General features: G+C 42.4%; 1 protein-coding gene across 2 annotated transcripts in view; it reads right to left on the reverse strand.

The window, feature by feature from the left end:
- LOC110491459 (arf-GAP with dual PH domain-containing protein 1) overlaps positions 1 to 22,370 on the reverse strand; it is a 29,766-nt gene extending 7,396 nt beyond the window's left edge. For both annotated transcript variants that reach the window (XM_021564926.2, XM_036946309.1), the window contains exons 1-5: positions 21,731 to 22,370; positions 9,263 to 9,393; positions 8,588 to 8,679; positions 5,344 to 5,426; positions 97 to 209 (exon numbers count right to left, since the gene is read on the reverse strand). In XM_021564926.2, coding sequence (XP_021420601.1) covers positions 97 to 209; positions 5,344 to 5,426; positions 8,588 to 8,679; positions 9,263 to 9,393; positions 21,731 to 21,821 — 510 coding nt within the window. In that variant the 5' untranslated portion in view covers positions 21,822 to 22,370. The remainder of the gene's footprint in view (positions 1 to 96; positions 210 to 5,343; positions 5,427 to 8,587; positions 8,680 to 9,262; positions 9,394 to 21,730) is intronic.
- Positions 22,371 to 22,382: the final 12 nt, after the last annotated feature.

The raw sequence follows: 22,382 nt of genomic DNA on the forward strand, positions 1-22,382 counted from the left end.
TTGAAAGCTAGTAGCATAAAGTTAGCTGGAGATTACATTTCCCAGCAACATGCTTGTGTTCATGTGCGAGAGCATTCGTGTTGACTCCAGCCTTACCTCCTGCTTGCTGAAGTACTTGAGCGCCCCCTCTCGTTCCGACAGAATGAATTTCCGACTGAGGAACTGACCGTTGTCTCGGCCCCGTTTCCATAGAAACCCCTCTCTGTACCCTGGGTAGATAGAGACACACCAGACAAACTCAGACAAACTGACATAGTGGAGGTGAAAGAGAGAGAGATAGAAAGACAGAGATATGGAAGAGGTGGGAGAGAGAACACGAGAGAAAGAAGGAGAAATAACTCTCTGGTGTAATAAAGAAATGCCAAAGCAGATGGTGGGAGAGTGAAAGAGAGACAGAAAAAGAGAGGCTTTAGCAGAAAGAGAGTGCATGAGAGAGGAAGTCAAAGAAAATATGACAGGGAGAAAAAATAACCTCCCTGATGGTAAAGTACATCCTTTTACATGTTAATGACACAGTGCTCTATTTAAGCAACAAGGCCCGAGGGGGTGTGGTATATGGCCAATATACCATATAAGGGCTGTTCTTAGTCACGATGCAACACCCTTAATCGTGGTATATTGGACATATACCACAAACGCCCAAGGTGCTTTACTGCTATTTTAACTGGTTACCAACGTAATTAGAAGAGTAAAAATACATGTTTTGTTATACCAGTGGTATACGGTTTGATATACCACGGCTTTCAGCCAGTCAGCATTCAGGGCTCGAACCACCCAGTTTATAATTCTCAATAAGTTCTTCCCAGTCTATTTTTGGCCCTCTTACAGACAGGAAGTAGTTTCATTATATGATGTGGCAGTACAGAGCACTGTATGTAATTCATTACAGGCTACACACGCACTTCATCTCTCTCACTCTCCTTCTCTCTCCCTCCTCCCCCTCTAGTTCGCTCTTTACTTCTCTATTTTCCATTCACCTCCCTCCCACTCTCTCACTCCGTGGAATGTCAGTTATACTGTAAGTATCCTCCTCTATATATCTCTCCTTTTCCTCTCTCAAATACACTCATAACCCATATTTTCAATCTCCTTTTCCCATCCAGCACCCCTTAAGTTCCATTCCCCCCATGTCTCTCCCCCCTCAAGTTCCATACCCCCCACTTCTCCCCCCTCAAGTTCCATACCCCCCACTTCTCCCCCCTCAAGTTCCATACCTCCCACATTTCTCCCCCTCAAGTTCCATACCCCCCCACATCTCTTCCCCCTCATGTTCCATACCTCCCACTTCTCTTCCCCCTCAAGTTCCATACCCCCCACTTCTCCCCCATTAAGTTCCATACCTCCCACTTCTCTTCCCCCTCAAGTTCCACACCCCCCACAAGTTCCATACCCCCCCTTCTCCCCCCTTAAGTTCTATACCCCCCACATCTCTCCCCCTCAAGTTCCATACCCCCCACTTCTCCCCCCTCAAGTTCCATACCGCCCACTTCTCCCCCCTCAAGTTCCATACCCCCCACATCTCTCCCCTTCAAGTTCCATACCCCCCCACATCTCTTCCCCCTCATGTTCCATACCTCCCACTTCTCTTCCCCCTCAAGTTCCATACCCCCAACTTCTCTTCCCCCTTAAGTTCCATGCCCCCCACTTCTCCCCCATTAAGTTCCATACCTCCCACTTCTCTTCCCCCTCAAGTTCCATACCCCCCACAAGTTCCATACCTCCCACAAGTTCCATACCTCCCACAAGTTCCATACCCCCCACATCTCTCCCCCTCAAGTTCCATAACCCCCACATCTCTCCCCCTCAAGTTCCATACCCCCCACTTCTCTTCCCCCTCAAGTTCCATACCACCCAATTCTCTCCTCACGCCTCTGCCCCATTTTCTCCTCCCTCTCATCTCTCCATCCCCTGGTGACAGAGATTGGTGTCTCTCTTTTCCCAGTCTGACATGAATCATTCACCTTGCATTACCTCATCGATCAATAACAACCTCCCCCCTCCACCTCCCTCTCTTTCTCTGCATACAGAATCAATACTGCCATCGACCACTGGGGAGGTTAGTTTACTACCACTGTCCTTGCTCTACAGAAACTAACAGAACATCTAGGACCCTGAAGAGGGTAGAAACTATGGATCTATTGATTTTAGCCCTGGGTACATCTGATGCAAATGCATTGATGATGCAAATATATGTGATACAAATATATGTGATGCAAATAGATATAAACTAATATAAATCTCCTGCCCAATGCATCCATCTGTATTACAGCCAGTCATACAACTGTGTGTGTGTGTGTGTGTGTGTGTGTGTGTGTGTGTGTGTGTGTGTGTGTGTGTGCGTGCCTCTCTGTGTACATGTGTGCGTGTATGTGTGGCTGCGCAAGACGCATGTGTATGTGTGCACATAAAGAGGAAGTTGAATCTCATGGTAAACAGACAAGGTCATCTTTATGAAATGGGAATCCAGTCTGGCTCCAACAAGATCAAGATAGCCTTCACGCAATGAAACAAGACTCATTCACTGACACTGTCTCCGTTAAGTAAGAACACAAACAAGCACAATTACGAATACAAGACCTGACATAGTCACTCTGACTTTATCCTATGCCTCAGTCATCCTTTCTCAAGTCAAATCAGATTTTATTTGTCACATGCGCCGAATACAACAGGTAGACCTTACAGTGAAATGCTTACTTACAAGCCCTTAACCAACAGCGCAGTTCAGGAAATAGAGTTAAGAAAATATTTATTAAATAACTAAGGTAAAAAATGGAATAAAATGTAGCAAAAAATATCTTAAATTCATAGTTCCCAAACAAAGCATTTCTGTGGAAAGGACTTGAAATATTCTGACTAGATGATGCAGGGGTAAAGGACTTGAAATATTCTGACTAGATGATGCAGGGGTAAAGGACTTGAAATATTCTGACTAGATGATGCAGGGGTAAAGGACTTGAAATATTCTGACTAGATGATGCAGGGGTAGAGGATTTGAAATATTCTGACTAGATAATGCAAGGGTAGAGGATTTGAAATATTCTGACTAGATGATGCAGGGGTAAAGGATTTGAAATATTCTGACTAGATGATGCAGGGGTAAAGGATTTGAAATATTCTGACTAGATGATGCAGGGGTAAAGGATTTGAAATATTCTGACTAGATGATGCAGGGGTAGAGGATTTTAAATATTCTGACTAGATGATGCAGGGGTAAAGGATTTGAAATATTCTGACTAGATGATGCAGGGGTAAAGGATTTGAAATATTCTGACTAGATGATGCAGGGGTAGAGGATTTGAAATATTCTGACTAGATGATGCAGTGGTAAAGGATTTGTCACTAAACTCAAGGTTTTATTCGTATTTGCAAATTGTTTAGGCAATGCTTTGCTGTCATGACAGAGAATAACTATTTGTTTGCTAGATTTTCCATAGCTTTGCATCCATAGCTTTGCATAGGCAAAGCTTGTGTGTGTGTATGTGTGCATGTGTTTGTCTCTGCGTGTGTGTCTGTGTGTTTGTCTTTGTCTGTGTGTGTGTGTATGTGTGTCTCTCTGTGTGTGTGTGTGTGTGTGTGTGTGTGTGTGTGTGTGTGTGTGTGTGTGTTTGTGTGTCAACTAGGGCTGTGGAGGTCATGACATTTTGTCAGCCGGTGATTGTCAAGCAAATAACTGCTGGTCTCATGGTAATTGACCGTTAATGAACATTTAGCATCTCCTGGCTTCCACGCATAGCCTACAAGCTACTGATGCAGACCTTTGGAACATCTACATTTTAAAAAGTCTCATAAATCCATAGAGTCCACCATCACAATAAATATTTGTCTGTATTTTAGACAGGTCTAAAGAAACATGATAAGAAGAAAATGTAGACTATTTCAGAAGAACAGAATAGAATACTTCTTGTCCTTATGTTAGGCCCTGATCTGGCTATGCCATATGTCTGTGGGCTACACTAGTTCATTTAGCAGACAAGGTTTGCTTAGAATTCCTTGGCATTATTTTAAATCATTGTATAGTATGAAGAATACAATTGAACATAGCTGACTGAAATAGAAAGGATGTTTTCTCCAAGATATTTGGGAGTGGGCACATGCGGCTATTCTGTGTTGAGCGGTTAACAAACAAACAGCTCTTTCTATATGCTTCATTTAGAGTTATTTATACAACTTTAGTTGTGATCAAAACATATAGACCAACGTTTGTATTTTTTATACGTTCTAAGGCTGCATGAAAGGCATGAGCTCTGCTTTGTTTCATGCGCAGGCTGTACACACTTCATCAGTCTCTCATTCACAAATTGACAAGCACTTGATAATGTGTCGAATTTCCCAGAGGCATCCCCTTTGTGTGGCTGTAATGCCACCTAAAAAAATCCATGCCTTTTGTGGCCAGTGGCCATTGTGCCCCTGGGCTGAATATAATAATTATAATTCCCTTTTCCTGGCAGTGTGCTCCGAAGCACCTCTCCCTCACATGGCTCTCTCAGATAGCTCAATTCTTATTAGCCAATTCCATTCACGTGATTGGGTCTTTCTCACAGGCACAAGTGAAGACAGACACATCGGGGATGCAACTACGTGTGTCCTTATCCAATTCCAAGGCGCACATTGAAGATATTGGAAGAACTTTCCACATTAACATTTCGTCAGTCAACAAGCCGAACGAACAGCAAAAGCACGAGCCTAACAACTTTTGTACTAAGTGGGATAATAGATTGACATAGGCTGCCTATGTCAATCTACTATCTCCCATAGGACAAAAGTTGACCTATTCTATTCTGTGCGTGAAATAAATATTCCAAACATAGTCTGGGACAGATGCGGGATGCGATAGATCCCAAATGAATACAACCACTAGAAACGAGGCTTACACAACAGATCAGAACTTTTAGCTTAAATATGACCTTATAAGCGTGAATGTTCCATTGGATAATGGTAGGCTATACTCCTGTTGTAAACATAAGCAATGTGCTAAATACTAGGAAAGTAGAGAAATAAATATAGTAGGCCTAGCCTATAGAAAGCTGATGGGATCCTCCTATTTTTAAGAGGACATCAACACTGTTTTCTCACACAATTGCATAGCCTATAGAAATGTGGCACAACATGAGCTTATGGGCTCTAATTAAGTGTTTGATTGGATTTTCGAATACATATGCATTGATAGAGGGACAATAGAGTGCTGAGTACTAGGCAGTTATGAAGTTTGGTAGGCTACTAATGACCATCAGCACCATCAGCACATGAGGAAGCATAATTACTGTGAATTTGACTGCCGTCATGACTCGTAACTGCCGGTGTGGCGGTAATATGGTCACCGTAACAGCCCTAATGTCAGCTCACCTGCAGAGTAAGGCTCCTGTTTCTCGATGAACTCAAACTCGTTCCTCTCGTACCTGGCTCGGATCCATTGCTCCCGCAGTAGCCTGGAACACAATGACGCAATGGACGTGTTTCACCTTCTCTCAGGTTTCTCTATAGCACAGGTGCCATGCTGTTAGCTGAAAGGGTGACGGGATAACAAGCTGGGGGTTTGGGACTTTGGCCACATTTCTACTAATCTTGCTGTGACAGATTCTCTTTTCCTTTCACCTCCATTTCCCGTATACACCCGCACACACACACACACACACACACACACACACACACACACACACACACACACACACACACACACACACACACACACACACACACACACACACACACACACACCTTTACTCCAGGATAAAAAGATTGATGAGAGTGATAGAGGATCTATCTTTAGTTGTGTGTGACGAGGAGAACATCGCCATGCCAACAACAGCATCTCCTCTTTCTCTCTGATAGACCTACATACAGTATAAAAACACCTCTTTCAGATGTTCCTATCTTTCTTTCCTGTCACTTATAATCATGTCAGTATGGTCAGACAGTATTTTGCAGCTTTTCTGAAAGCACAAGCACCAGAGTATTCAAAGAAATATATACATTTTAGTCATTTAGCAGACGCTCTTATCCAGAGCGATTTACAGGATAAATTAGGGTTACGTGCCTTGCTCAAGGGCACATTGACATATTCACCTAGTCAGCTCAGGGATTGGAACCGGCAACCTATCGGTTACTGGCCCAATGCTCTTAAGTGGGGCGGCAGGGTAGCCTAGTGGTTAGAGCATTGGACTGCAAGTTCAAACCCCCGAGCTGACAAGGTACAAAATCTGTCGTTCTGCCCCTGAACAGGCAGTTAACCCACTGTTCCTAGGCCGTCATTGAAAATAAGAATTTGTTCTTAACTGACTTGCCTAGTAAAATAAAGGTAAAAAAAAAAAAAAAACTGCTAGGCTACCTAGATGAAAGTAATCCATTCGATTGACACAAAAAAATCTGCCTCTCACTATCAACTCTCTCACATGTAATATGCTAGTTGGTTTAGTGCCCACAGAGAAGAGTAATGGCACAAACAACACACTGTTTTTCAAGAGGCATAAATCTGCAGTGAAGTAGTCACCAGAGTTGGGATTAATTCCACAAATTACATTCTAATTAAATTCCCTATCCCTGTAAATTCCATTGAAGTCGGTCTTTGAATTCAGAGATAATTCACTTCCTCTCAATTCCAATGTTAGGTAAATTCAGTTTTTTTTTATACTAAATCCATTAATTCCATTAACTGGGAATATATTGAATTAAATTTCAAATAAATTACATAAATGAATTGCAATATTGGAATATTGGAATTTCAAATGAATTGGAATATTCCAATATTGCAATTAATTTATGTAATTTATTTGAAATGTAATTCAATATATTCCCAGTTAATGGAATTTATGGATTTAGTATAAAAAAAACGGAATATTGGAATTTCAAATGACTTGGAATTGAGGGTTGGGGTCACTTTAGCCTCATATGAAGTCGGAAGTTTACATACACTTAGTTTGGAGTAATTAAAACTTGTTTTTTAGCCACTCCTTTTTCAAATTTCTTATCAACAAACTATAGTTTTGGCAAGTCAGTTAGGACATCTACTTGTACATGACACAAGTAATTTTTCCAACAATTGTTTACAGACTGATTGCGTCACTTACAATTCACTGTATCACAATTCCAGTGGGTCAGAAGTGTACATACACTAAGTTGACTGTGCCTTTAAACAGCTTGGAAAATTCCAGAAAATTATGTCATGGCTTTAGAAGCTTCTGATAGGCTAATTGACATCATTTGAGTCAATATGAGGTGTACCTGTGGATGTATTTCAAGGCCTACCTTCAAATTCAGTGCCTCTTTGCTTGACATCATGGGAAAATCTAAAGAAATCAGCCAAGACCTCAGAAAAAACATTGTAGACCTCTACAAGTCTGGTTCATCCTTTTCATTAATTTCCAAAAGTCTGAAGGTACCGTGCATATGTACAAACAATAGTACGCAAGTATAAACACCATGGGACCAAGCAACAGTCAGACCGCTCAGGAAGCAGACACGTTCTGTCTCCTAGAGATGAACATACTTTGGTGCGAAAGGTGCAAATCAATCCCAGAACAACAGCAAAGGACCTTGTGAAGATGCTGGAGGAAACCGGTACAAAAGTATCTATATCCACAGTAAAATGAGTCCTATATCGACATAACCTGAAAGGAAGCACAGCAAGGAAGAAGCCACTGCTCCAAAACTGCCATAAAAAGCCAGACTATGGTTTGTAACTGCACATGGGGACGAAGATCGTACTTTTTGGAGAAATGTACTCTGGTCTAATGAAACAAAAATAGATCTGTTTGGCCATAATGACCTTCGTTATGTTTGGAGGAAAAAGGGGGAGGCTTGCAAGCCGAAGAACACCGTCCCAACCGTGAAACACGGGCATCATGCAGTTACATCAAGCATCATGTTGTGGGGCTGCTTTGCTGCAGGAGAGACTGGTGCACGTCACAAAATAGATGGCATCATGAGGATGGAAAATTATGTGGATATATTGAAGCAACATCTCAGTCAGGAAGTTAAAGCTTGGTCGCAAATGGGTCTTCCAAATGGACAATGACCCCAAGCATACTTCCAAAGTTGTGGCAAAATGGCTTAAGGACAACAAAGTCAAGGTATTGGAGTGGCTATCACAAAGCCCTGACCTCAATCCTATAGAAAAGTTGTGGACAGAACTGAAAAAGCGTGTGCGAGTAAGGAGGCCTACAAACCTGACTCAGTTACACCAGCTCTGTCAGGAGGAATGGGCCAAGAGTCACCCAACTTATTGTGGGAAGCTTGTGGAAGGCTACCCGAAACGTTTGACCCAAGATAAACCATTTAAAGGCAATGCTACCAAATACTAATTGACTGTATGTAAACTTCTGAAACACTGGGAATGTGATGAAAGAAATAAAAGCTCAAATAAATAATTCTCTCTACAATTATTCTGACATTTCACATTCTTAAAATAAAGTAGTGATCCTAACTGACCTAAGACAGTGAATTTTACTAGGATTAAATGTCAGGAATTGTGAAAAACTGAGTTTAAATGTATTTGGCTAAGGTGTATGTAAACTTCCGACTTCAACTGTACATACCAACGGACCGAACAATGTTATTAGCTCATTATAACTCAGTGACGTGTGTGACTTACTTGCAGTCTGTGTGTTTGGGTCTGTAGTAGAATGCTGGAACCTTCTGTTCGTACTTAGCTTTGGCTGCTTCGTTACCCATGGCAGCCATTAGCTGACGATAGACGGAACAAATCCATTAATGTATTGACAACACATAAGGGGCATTTTTAAGACTGATATTTACGGGAAGGAAACTAAGAGTAGTACTAAATTGCAGTCCAAGCATCTTGTTTTCGGTCTTTATGTTTCCCTCAGGGAATTATCAGCAACTCCAATCAACACGTCTTATTGTAACTTTAGTCTGAGAATCCTCTATCCCTTCTAACCACCGGGTAGTGCTATGCCGAGTCTATGACTCTCCCTCAAGGCTTTCACTCCCCAAATCTCATCCGTGGTGGTCTCTTGGAGTTGACATTATTATTGCATTTAGAAATGATGAACAAGTCCCTGTGGGAATTAGTCTTTCCAGTCTAAAGAAGGCAATGTGCGAGACACACTACTGGAACTGACTGATGGTCCGTTTTTTGTTGTTGTTTGGCCTAAAATGGGCAGACTTAAGAAGCTGGATGGCAAGATCTGATCTCAAATCAGGTTGTAATTGGCAATAGGTGACAACTGTAATTAGGACCAATGTGATGCAATATAATATATACATTCATTCATGCTTCCCCCTCTGGTACAGTAGGGTTACTGACCTCCACCTCTGAGGCCTCCCATGACTCCTGCTGGACGGACTTGACCCTGCTGATGTGGGGGATGCCTCTGTGGAGGAGAGAGCAGCCCTGGCACACAAACACACCCAAAGTCACCGACGCCCAGTCTGGCTCTGAGGAGAGAGACGGGGAAGCGGGAGGGGACAGTGGGGACGGAGAGGCGGAATGGAGAAGGGGGGAGAGAGCAGGGGGGATACAGCGATATGGAGGGAGAGGGGGAAGGAACAGAAGGGAAGATACAGGGTCATAAACGCGGTGCAACAGAAGGGATATGAGCTCAATGTTCAAACTATAAATATTAAAAGTGCTGACGCACGCACTTCTGAAAGGTATTAGGTGCAAAGTAAAGAGGCCAATATAACTGAAGGAGTAAAGGACACGTGCTGCGTAGAGAGAGAAAGAGAAACAGATACCGCGTGTGTGTGTGTGTGTGTGTGGACAAAGGGGAAATAATATTTAGGCTTACAGGAAACAGGCTGAGATATTCACTGATAAAAATCCACAGACAGTATTAAAGCACTGTTCATTAGAACACCAGGCCATTGCTAGTCTATTACACGCATGCACCCACGTGCACGCACGATACCACGCACACACACAAACACACACCCACACAGCCACTACAGAGATCTGGCAGACAAAAACATGAACTCTGCAGAGAGCACTTTGCTATGGAAGGAATAGACTGCATTGTATCAGCCACAAACATGAATATGAACATGCACTTGGGAATTTTTTGGACACAGCATTAAGATTAGAGGGTGACCGATCATGATTTTTCAACGCCGATACCGATACCTATTATTGGAGGACCAAAAAAAGCCGATACCGATTAAATCGGCTGATTTATATATATATATATATATATATATATATATATATATATATATATATATATATATTTGTAATAATGACAATTACAACAATACTGAATGAACAATGAACACTTTTATTTTAACTTAATATAATACATAAATAAAAACTATTTGGTCTCAAATAAATAATGAAACATGTTATATGTGGTTTAAATAATGCAAAAACACAGTGTTGGAGAAGGGAGTAAAAGTGCAATATGTGCCATGTAAAAAAGCTAACATTTAAGTTCCTTGCTCAGAACATGAGAAATTATGAAACCTGGTGATATTCCCAGTTAAGAAGTTTTAGGTTGTAGTTATTATAGGAATTATAGGACTATTTCTCTCTATACCATTTGTATTTCATATACCTTTGACTATTGGATGTTTTTGTAGGCACTATAGTATTGCCAGCCTAATCTCGGGAGTTGACCGGCTTAAAGTCATAAACAGCGCTGTGCTTCGAGCATTGCTATGAGCTGCTGGCAAACGCAGTAAAGTGTTGTTTGAATGAATGCTTACGAGCCTGCTGCTGCCTACCACCGCTCAGTCAGACTACTCTATCAAATATCAAATCATATACTTAATTATAATATAATAAACACACAGAAATAAGAGCCTTTGGTCATTAGTATGGTAAAATCCAGAAACTATCATTTCGAAAACAAAACATTTATTATTTCAGTGAAATACGGAAACGTTCCGTATTTTATTGAATGGGTGGCAACCCTAAGTTTAAATATTACTGTTACATTGCACAACCTTCAATATTATGTCATAATTATATCAAATTCTGGAAAATTAATTACGGTCTTTGTTAGGAAGAAATAGTCTTCGCACAGTTCGCAACGAGCCAGGCGGCTCAAACTGCTGCATATACCCTGACTCTGCTTGCAATGTAGGCAAGAGAAGTGACACAATATCCCTAGTTAATATTGCCTGCTAACATGAATTTCTTTGAAATACATATGCAGGTTTAAAAATATATACTTGTGTCTTGATTTTAAGAAATGCATTTTTGTTTATGGTTAGCTAACACTAGGTATGTGAATCAGAGAGCAGAGCAGAGACACCACCCAGGAGATTGCCCTGACTGATCAACAACACGGAACACATTGGCTTTTGTCACTGGGATTTCCCTCAATGGAAATGGTCATCCACATGACATGACTGTTAATATCGGTGAGGTGGAAATCACCACCGTTAACACACTTTGGATTCCCCCTGTGTGCGTGTATGCACCAGAGGAGGCTGGTGAAGGGAGAACGGCTCATAATAATGGATGGAATTGTATTGAAGACCACTCCCCTGCAGATGAACTAATTTTATTACATTTGACCGTTATGCCCATTTCTTTCCTGTTTATTCTCCCAGACCTACTTCTTCATTTATGCACTTTTATGTTGATTTGCCCCTGATAGGTATTTTTTGTATCTGCTCCTAGACCACCACATCCTTCCTAACCCTACCAACCGGCCTTACAAGCCAACAGAATCCCCCCTCCCCGTCCGTCCGTCCGTTCCATCCTCTCCATCTCATTACATGTTGACCGATGCCCCATAGTGGCAGCAACATTGAACCTAACTTACAGTCCACCCTAGGCTAGTCCTTTTCTTTATGGTCCTTCGAGTCGGATTCAATTGCGGCCATGAAAGAAGAACAACCTGACAATCCTATTCCTGGCATTTCCACACCACTGCGCTCTGGACGCATGGTCCAACAGCCTGCTCACCTCCAAGAATATGAGGTTGAGTACATCAGCCAAGCTGAAGGAGGCCCAGGAGCCATCTCCAAATCCCCAGACGGCAAACAGAGGCCCGAAGACGATGGGGCACTACAACGCACCCTGGCTCTACTCCAGCCTCCACAGGCTCTACTCCAGCCTCCTCAGAAAGCTCTATTCCAGCCTCAGGCTCTACTCCAGCCTCCACAGGCTCCATTCCAGCCCCCACAGGCTCCACTCCAGCATCCTCAGCAAGCTCCTCTCCAGCCTCCTCCATAGACTCCAGCCAAGGCTCACAAACAGGCTCCAGCCCAGCTTCCTCTCGCCGATCCTCAGCCTGTAGTGCCCCCGACCTATCTGCAAAGTATGGTGCCTCCAATACAACTACCAAACACCTACAAATTCTATGCGAGGTCAACCAGCATCCAAGTAACAAAACCTGCCTGGTCAACTCCCCTGTTACAGAGTTATCCTTAAACTAGTCAAGGTAACCCTCCACAACAAAGAAAGATCCCTTGACACCTATGCAATCCTCGATGATTGATCTGAGAGAACCATTCTCCTACAACCAGCTGCCTGCCATCTCCAGCTAAAGGGTGAGGCTAAAGAACTAACACTGCAGAGCGTGATACAAGAGGTCGAAAGCTTTCAGGGCTCCACGGTATCGTTCGAGCTAACCTCGGCCTCACATCCAGGACAGTCTTTCCAAATAAGCGATACCTTCCCAGCAGACCGGCTTGCCCTTGCCAAAAATAACCAACTGACCGCATCCCTCCAGAGAAGGTACCAACACCATTGAGGACTACCTTCAACTCCTATCACTCATGCCTCCCCCTTGCTACAGTACTCATCGGTGACGACCCCACTCACCTCATTGCCCCAATCATCCCAGTAAGACTAGGCCCTTCTGGAGTATCTCCAGCCAAAGACATCGAGACTCTCTCTAGTCACAATACTGCCCAGTGCCTCTTTACATCCCTCAGTTCCCTAACTACCGAGATACTCTTTTAGAGAGGCTTTGGCAACTCAATGTGGCCCTTCAGAAGAGTGAGAAGGTAGCAACATGGTCCAAGCAAGACCACCAAGCCATTGAACAACTGGAAACTGCCACAGACTGATGTCAATGTGGACAGAGTTGACCACTACACCACTCCTCTCCTTAGAATCAACACTTCACTACCATTGAATGTCTCCCAAGAAGTTGTCATACCCCGCCTTTGTGCCACAGAGTCTCACCTAGCAAAGGACCCAGACAGAGCTGTGTCACACCCTAATGGAATTAGCAAACTCGCGTAAGCTGGATATGTGGCCACAATGACACCAGAGGCGGCAAAAGCCAATCGTGAGAAGCACCTCACCATATGGTTACCCACAACAAGAATGGCCGCCTTGTCTTTAACTGTTCCTTGTCCTACCAAGGTCAATCCCTTAACAGCCTGCTACTGCCAGGAAACACCTTGGGGCCTTCGCTCCTCGGAGTACTACACCGCGTCAGGGAACATGCAGTTGCAATAAGAGGCAAACATGAAATGAATGTTCCACCAACCTGGTGAAGATGTAAGACATTCAGTGGACCACTGCTTCTACAGTGCATTTGGAAAGTACTCGGACCCCTTGACTTTTTCCACATTTTGTTACGTTACATCCTTATTCTAACATTGCGTAAATTGTTGTGGTTTCTTCTCATCAATCTACACACAACACCCCATAATGACAAAGCAAAACCAGATATATTTTTTACAATTTAAAGATTTATTACGTTTCTTGTTTTCAATCAACCGACAAAAACACATTCCACTTTCACGCGTGGCAGACATAAATAATCAAATCAAATACAAAACAAAACAAACAAACTCGCTGCAGCACTATTAGCGTTCCTATTAGCTATTTCCAGCCTTAGCTGAGACGACGAGCAAATAATTCGTTTTTTACACAACATGTATCTGCTTACTTCCCTAATCACCCCATTCACTCTATCCAATTTGAAATATAGTTGAGTAGTGGAGACCAGAGTCTATCAAACTTGGGCTCTTGTGTCTCTTGTGGAGGTCATAAGTCAGCTTTTCAAGAGGAATAAAGTCAACTATCTGTTCAATCCACATTTTAAATGTAGGAGAAGTATTAGAAGCCCACAATAGAAGAATACATTTCTTAGCAAAGTATGTGATCGTAATAAACACATTTTCTCTGTCAGGATAAAGAACAAAGTCCTGCTGGGCATTAAGAAGATAGATACACGGGGTCATATCAAACTGTACATTGAGTATTTTCTGTGCAGCAGTATGTATAGGTTGCCAAAATCTGGTAATCTCTCTTCAACTCTAAAATACATGCATATAGGTTCCCCTTTCAGAGGTACATATTTTACAGTCAGGAGAAATGTCCGTATTCATTCTATGGAGTCTCACTGGGGTGTAATAAAATTTGTACAAAATTTGTAATTAGATTCTTTAATTTGTTACATTAGTAGAGGAGCAGTATACCCTGTCGCAAACATCCACCCATAACTCATCACTGATAGTCAGACAAAGGTCCTTTTCAGAGATTATTTTCAAAGGAGTAAAGGAGGAGCCTCCTTTCTCAGAAAGGAGTCTATAGATATGAGATTTTGCCTTTGATGGATTGTGCTGTGACAAGAAGGGTCTCAACTTCATTCAGCTGAGCTCTAAACCTCCCCTTGGAAGTAAATGAGGAAATGATGTGTCTAATTTGAAGATATTATTTACAAAAACGGATCTTGGCACATTGAATTCACCACAGAGTTGGTTTTCTGATGAAACAGGTCTGAAAAGGTCCTGAACCCTAGAGAATGACAAAGATTAAAGTTGGCATCCCTCAGGGCTTTTGGCAAGTCTGGGTTGCATACTATAGGCGAGTGAGAACATATTTGGGAGGAAATGCCAAGGTATTTCTTACTACAGTCCCTCTATGCTAGAAGGGTGCTGTAAATCACTGTTTTTTTGGGCTATATTGCCCACTTCACTAAAGTTATTCATTAATATAATTGAGCTTAGGGGCAATAAACCAGAGGATTGGGCTTCTATCTGAATCCACATTGAGTCTTGTCTGTTTGTGATCCATGTAAGCATGTTGCGGATTTGGGCAAGACCACCCTTAGATTCAGGTTTCGATAGAGTGGAGAACTTGATCCTCAGTTCTTTATTGCCCCATTTGGTGATGCTTTGGTTAGTTGTTTAGAAAAAGGAAACTTGGACATAGCATGGGAGCACCTGAAATAAATAGTTCAGTCTAGGGAGGATGTTCATACGGATGACATTGATTCCGACTAAGCTAATTGGGAGGAAGATCCAGGTTTGGAGAGCGTTCTTGATTCGATCCAGGAGTTGAAGATAACTTTGCTTGAAAAGGCAATCCAGATCTGGTGTTACAAAGATCCCAATGTATTGAAACCCCTGTATCTTCCATTCGAACGGACAGAGTGTCTTCATAGAGCTGTTGAGTGTAAGATTGAGAGAGCAAACAGTGGATTTGTTCAAATGCATCTTATATCCTGAATACTTGCCGTACTGAGCAATTGTGTCTAAAATGGGAGGGGTTTCTCAGGGTTGGATATGCCGAGCAAGATATCATCCGCGTAGAGTGAAATTATGTGCTGCAGGCCGCCTGCAGAAACACCCATAAAACTTGGATTGCTCCTTATCAACTCTGCCAGAGGCTCCGCCCCCAACAAGTAGAGCAGGGGGGACAGCGAGTATTCTTGTCTTGTGCCACTTCCCAAAGGGAATCAGTCAGAATTCAAAGCATTAGTAGTCACCATGGCATTTGGATGACAGTATAGGGACTTCATCAATTTAATAAAGTTTGGGCCCATATTGAACTTTTCTAAGACTGAGAACAGAAAGCTCCACTCCATCCTGTCGAACACCTTCTCAGCATCCAGTGAAGCCAGCAGGACAGGGGTCTTCTGTGCGTTTACTTGATCTATAATATCAAAAAGACGGCGAATGTTATCAGAAGAGTACCTGTCTCTAATAAATCCAGTTTGGTCCTCTTTCATTATTTTTGGAAGAAGAGTATTTAGTCTTTTGGCGAGCAATTTGGTAATTATTTTGTAGTCGAAATCCAACAAGCTTATGGGCCGGAAAGGCGAGCAGGATAGAGGGTCCTTGTCTTTTTTGAGCAACACTGTAATGCGGGCTGTGTACATAGAGACTGGGAGAGCTCAGTTTTTGCAAAAATCATCCAGCATTGGCATGAAAATAGGGCTGAGCTGGGGCCAAAAAGCTTTGTAAAACTCTCTGGGGCATCCATCTGGGCCTGGTGACTTGTTAGGTGGCATGGAGATAATTTCCTCCAGGACCTCCTCAGGAGTGAAGGGGGAGTTGAGATCTTCTTGGTCGGTCTCTGATAGTTTAGGTAGCGAGATTCCCTCTAGGAAGGAAAGGAGTTCTGCCTCCGTATGTTTTCTCTCAGAAGTATATAGTTTGCTGTAAAAATCCTGAAAAGTTAAATTGATCTTATTTGAATCATATGTGACCTCGTCATCTGCTGTTTGGATGGCCATGATTGTTCACTCTGACTGCTCTTTTTTTTTTATTGGTAAGCAAGCAATCTACTAGGCCTATTGCTATACTCATGGTATTTCTGTTTATTAAAGAGGTCAAAGTGGAGGTGGACAAAGGCGTGATCTGAAAGCGTTATGGGTCCGATTGTACACGTGGCAGAATTGAGGAAAAAACCTTTGGGATAAAAATGTAATCTATACGGGAGTAGGTGTTATGGACATTAGAGTAGTATGTATGGTCCATAGATGAACTATTAGTCTCTCTCCAGGTATCTATCAGTCCCATCTCTTTAGTAAGAGAGTTCAACATCTTTGCAGATCTAGGGTTAGTGGTGGGGACTTGAGATGATTTGTCCAGGGTTGGGTTCAGGGTACAATTAAAATCTCCAGGCAGGACTCCAAAGGAAACACAATGCTTATTGAACAGGGTTATCATTTTCGACATGAAAGCAGGCGTATGCGTATATATTTAAGATAGTAATTGGTTGCCCATACAGTGATCCAGTTATCAGAATAAATCTCCCCTCCGGATCAGATATGTTTTTGTCAATTATGAACAGAACATGCTTATGGATAAGTATGTCTGTGCCTCTACTGTTTGATTTGAAAGACGAGAAAATACCTGTCCCACCCAAGGTCTGAGAAGTTTAGCATGTTTGGCATCACAGAGGTGTGCCTCTTGTAATAGTGCAATGTCTGCTCTTTCCTTTTTAAGAGCACATAGTATATTTCTTCAGTTTTGTCGCATGACCTAGACCATGACAGTTCTATGTCTGGGAATAGGTGGATAATAGTTACAGCTACAATCACATCAAATTAAAATAAATGGTGTACATAAAATAACAAATCTCTGAACACCCCAGCCCAGTTCCAAAACAACTCGACGTATCCCGTTGGATCGATTAACCCCACGCTCAGTCTCAATTCTGTGTTCCCGATAAACGGGAACAGTTAGCAACGCACAATGTCCCCTCCCCAAAAAATGCCTCATCCTCTCTTCCCCGCATTAAGTAAGTGACAACGTAGCCCCATGTCCAGACCACAGAAAAAAAAAATTGGTAGAAAATTAAATCAATAGCCCAGCCTACAAATATCTCCTCCAAAGGTCATAGGGCAAATCATTTGGTCCAAATAAAACAGAAACGATGGAGCAGATCCTTAAGAGGGAGGATAAGTTGTTTGTTTTTATTAAAACGTAATATCAACAGGATAAGGCCATAGGCATAACATTGACACATTGAGCCTCTCGTTAGGTCTGTAAATGTCGTAATCGACAGGCTATAAATGGTGGAGGCCTATGTGAAAATGATTACTACAAATAATTTAAAAAAGGGGAAATAAAAGTAGACTAAAACGTTAGTAGGCCTAGGTTAGGCTATAGGCCTATCCCTCTCTCAGCTAAAAGAAAATGGTGGGTCATTGGATGGCGGCCATATGTTGTCTTACCTCCATTAGTAGTAACAGTAATCGCTTTTAATCATTGGTCCATTTCTCAGTGGCCAGGATTGTCCTTCAAAAAACGTTTTGCCTCTTTCGGGAGTTTTGATGTGTCGCAGGACACCTTGGTGAAGAATCCTGAGCTCGTTTGGGTATTTGAATCCCCTAAAGATGCCTCGATCAATGGAGTATTTCTTCACCTCATCAAACCTCGGCACTTTCGGCGTATTCCAGAAGACAGGTCCTGGTATAAGGTGAGTTTAGCGTTAACCACTGTGATGGTGTTGATTTTCGGCGCCTGTATGACTCGTTCCTTGTCGGTGAATCCCAGGAAATGTATGGTGATTGCGCGTGGTGGTTGTCTGGCTGCTGATGTGGGCCTCAGTGCTCGGTGAGCTCTCTCTTGAGTTCTATGGGCCTGTGGTGGACAGGTGGAGCCACTCGGGAAGTTTGTCTTGCAGGTAGCGGAGCAGTGGGATGTTTCCCACTTCTTTTTTTGCCAGATTTAATAGAACACAATTATTCCTTTGCCTCCTATTTTCCAGGTCCTCTGTTTTCTCTTCCAGATTCTCAATTTTCTTTTTAGCAGATGCTGTTGTTTCCATGGAGTCTGCCAGTGAGTTTTCCATGGATAGGATTTGCCCCTCTGCCTTAACCATAAACGCGGGGCGCCTGGACATCTTGTTGTTGATGTCAGGCAAAGAATTTTTCAGGGTTGTCACCTTGCCCCCTATCGCACTGAGCTGAGAGTTAATGCCATCTAATTTGATGTTGAGTTCTGTACGTTGGGATCTCAGCTCAGAAAGGATGTCTTCAACAGAGTGCGAGGTTGGAGGTTGTTGGGCCTCGGGAGGGGACGGGTCCTCTTGCTCCTGACTAAGGGTGCTAGCTTTTTCTGAAGCTAGCTGTTTCTTGGAGGCTTTTTCATGGCTATTGCTCGAGTCTGGGTAAAAATGTTACCTGTAATGTCGCCTTTTGTAGCCGCCATGACTTTTTGACTAAGCTAATGAGTTTAACTTGAAGTGGAGGTACGATGAAGAATTGGAAACGACTTGTGCGGAGCTCTTAGTTCATGCGGCCATCTCGTTTAAGGATCACGTGAACCCCTCCAAAAACAGATTTTTTAAATGTTTTTCAAACTTATAAAAAAAAAATGAAACTGAAATATCACATTTACATAAGTATTCAGACCCTTTACTCATTACTTTGTTGAAGCACCTTTGGCAGCGATTACAGCCTCGAGTCTTCGTGGTTATGACCCTACAAGCTTGGCACACCTGTATTTGGGGAGTTTCTCCCATTCTTCTCTGCAGAACCTCTCAAGCTCTGTCAGGTTGGATGGGGAGCGTCACTGCACGGACATTTTCAGGTCTCTCCAGAGATGTTCAATCAGGTTCAAGCCCGGGCTCTGGCTGGGCAACTCAAGGACATTGAGACTTGTCCCAAAGCCACGCCTATGTTTTTCTGGCTGTGTGCTTAGGGCAGTTGTTCTTATTTGTTCTGTTGGAAGGTGAACCTTCACCCCAGTCTGAGTGCTCTGGAGCAGGTTTTCATCAAGAATAGCTCTGTACTTTGCTCCATTAATCTTTCCCTTGATCCTGACTAGTCTCCCAGTTCCTGCCTCTGAAAAACATCCCCACAGCATGATGCTGCCACCACCATGTTTCACCGTAGGGGCATTGCCAGGTTTCCTCCAAACGTGACGCTTGGCATTCAGGCCAAAGAGTTAAATCTGGGTTTCATCAGACCAAAGAATCTTGTTTCTCATGGTCTCCGAGTCCTTTAGGTGCCCTTTGGAAAACTCCAAGTGGGATTTACACTCTGTCTGCCATCTGCCTGGTACAGTTGAAAGCGGGATTCATCCGTGAAGAGCACACTTCTCCAACGTGCCAGTAGCCAACAAAGGTGAGCATTTGCCCACTGAAGTTGGTTACTACACCGAACTGCAGTCAGGTCAAGATCCAGATGAGCTTCCCTGAGACGGTTTCTGACAGTTTGTGCAGAAATTCTTCGATTGTGCAAACCCAAAGTTTCATTAGCTGTCATTAGTTGTGTTGTATGACAAAACTGCACATTTTAGAATGTCCTTTTATTGTCCCCAGCACAAGGTGAACCTGTGTAATGATCGTGCTGTTCAATTAGCTTCTTGATATGTCACACCTGTCAGGTAAATGGATTATCTTAGCAAAAGATAAATGCTGACTAACATGGACGTAAGAAAATTTGAGAGAAATAAGCTTTTTGTGTGTATGGAAAATTTCGGGATCTTTTATTTCAGCTCATGAAACATGGGACCAACACATTACATGTTGCATTTATATTTTTGTTCAGTGTACAATACATTCAGAAACACATTGAGGCAGAAGTAGTCCCTAACTACAGAGCTAGGATCAGATTACTCTACTTAGTAATTGTAAGTTTAACTACTAGTCTTGGGGATGAAATATCTGACCTTGCTTTATATCACTATTTCACGCAGCGGAGACATTCTGAACATTGGCATAATACTGTGTGACATCAATGTGTGGGAACAGATGACTAATCATTTGGCAGTGAAACATCACTGGTGCAAATTAGCCTGCATTAAACAGTGGAATACACTATATGGATTAAAGTGAGCTAAAGGAAATCAATTTCTGCTTTTGTGTTCCAACTTATTTCTACCTCAAATTAGTCATTTTGGAAGTTTTTCTTGGTAAGCCCTTTTCCAATTAAATACACTACTTCTTCATTGAACAAAACACTTATTTTTGATCTGTGGTTGCCAAATATTTCTCTGATCACACATTTTCAACTATAATAAAAAACTAAACTGAGAAACTGAAACGTTTATCACCACCACAAACACATTAGTCATAAAGGAGTGAATGCTGCGAGGTGAGACTTACTATCTATATGCGTTATTTGACATCTGCATCACAAAGTCGTAATGAAGAAATGCAGCAGACTGCCAGTAGTGAAAGTATGTGTTTATGATCATTCCTCATGTCACCTATAGACATGGTGCCACTACCAAGAAATCCTGGGTGGGCAGAGCTCCAGCACTGGGCATCAGTCCCATCCTGGAACCTCCCCACCAGCTCACTTTTATCACTGTGAGATGAGAAGGGGAAGAAGAGAGGAAGTCCTATAATGCAGAAGTGGTGGTGAGGGGCTGGGGAGGGATGTGACAATAGTTACTGTAAAGCCAAATTGAAATGACCACTCTCAGAAGGTTGTTGCATGCTGACAGACAAGATTGAGTAACACCCATTACACACACCCCAAACACTGAAGACACACACAGAGACACACTGAGGATTGTACATTTTAGTCATTTAGCAGATGCTCTAATCCAGAGCGATTTATATTGATGTCACACAATGACTACTAGCCACCACAAACACTCCAAACGGCAATAACAGGTGACAAACAGGACAGGGATGACTCAGCAAACACCACACATGTAATCAATTTAACCACATGATGGAAGGTACTCAGTGAAGTATAGGACTTTTGTTTACCGGGTCTGCATGTCTCAATACATTTGGCAGCTCTCCATATAGCCTACAGCTTTACAAGGTCCATAGTCCAGCCCCTCGATTGGCGCTGGCTGCCAGTCTAATATAAGGTGTGTCTCGAGAGCAATTCATATTATTTTCTGTTTCCACACCTTTTGTTTTTAGTGCAGTAGAATTATGCCTAATGCTGTTAAATAAAATATAGACATCAGATAAGGAGAGCACTGACTGACAAGCTGTCACATTGACAATGGTAACAGAAAACAATAGGCTATTCAAGATTCAATGGCAGGTGCATTCTCTACTAGGATGATGAGACCTCGCGCGTCGCTCATACGCACACGTGAGCACATGAACAGGGACCGGTAAAATATTTTGGCGCCCCTCTTTTATTAACAGTTCGTTTCCTACCTGCATTGCCACAATCCGCACATGCATCGTTTCCAGGTCTGGTCAGGACATCTAGCAATAGCCGTTTATTCGTCTCCGACTCCGAGGCCATAGTCACCGTTTGATCTCCACCCAATTCCGAAAGACTTCAATACAAAGCACGTTAACTAGGATAAAGCAACAATCAAATTGTGACCTTGTACTTTACTCAAAATTTAAAAAAATGCTAATAATTAATAGCCTATGATAGATCAGCTTGGATGATTTGAAGGTTTGGCAAGTCTCTCTCTCCTGACTACAGCTCTATTAGGCTACGAAGTCTTGCTAACTGCATAATCTCAAGTCTGTCATCCCCTCCTTTTACCCAGACTCATCCCTTCTGCAGTTGCAGTGAGACCTCCAGTGGTATGATGATCATGAAACAATTTCTGACTACCTGTGTAATTTTTCTTTCTGACGGTGACAGCCAACATGTAGACGTTTTTATGAGGACTATATTGTGCACCTTAGACAAAATAAACCATTTCACTGTTAAAGATTTGACAGCAGACTGTAGCTGGCTCGTACTTTTACTTATTTCTGTCACAGAATGTCTAAACTTTGTTTCTGTCTCTTTAAAAGTTAACAGATTGTCGAAAACGTAATCGATGTTATGGGTTGATTATTCATGTCT

This window comes from Oncorhynchus mykiss, chromosome 16 (genome assembly GCF_013265735.2).
Source record: "Oncorhynchus mykiss isolate Arlee chromosome 16, USDA_OmykA_1.1, whole genome shotgun sequence".
Classification (NCBI taxonomy): domain Eukaryota; kingdom Metazoa; phylum Chordata; class Actinopteri; order Salmoniformes; family Salmonidae; genus Oncorhynchus; species Oncorhynchus mykiss.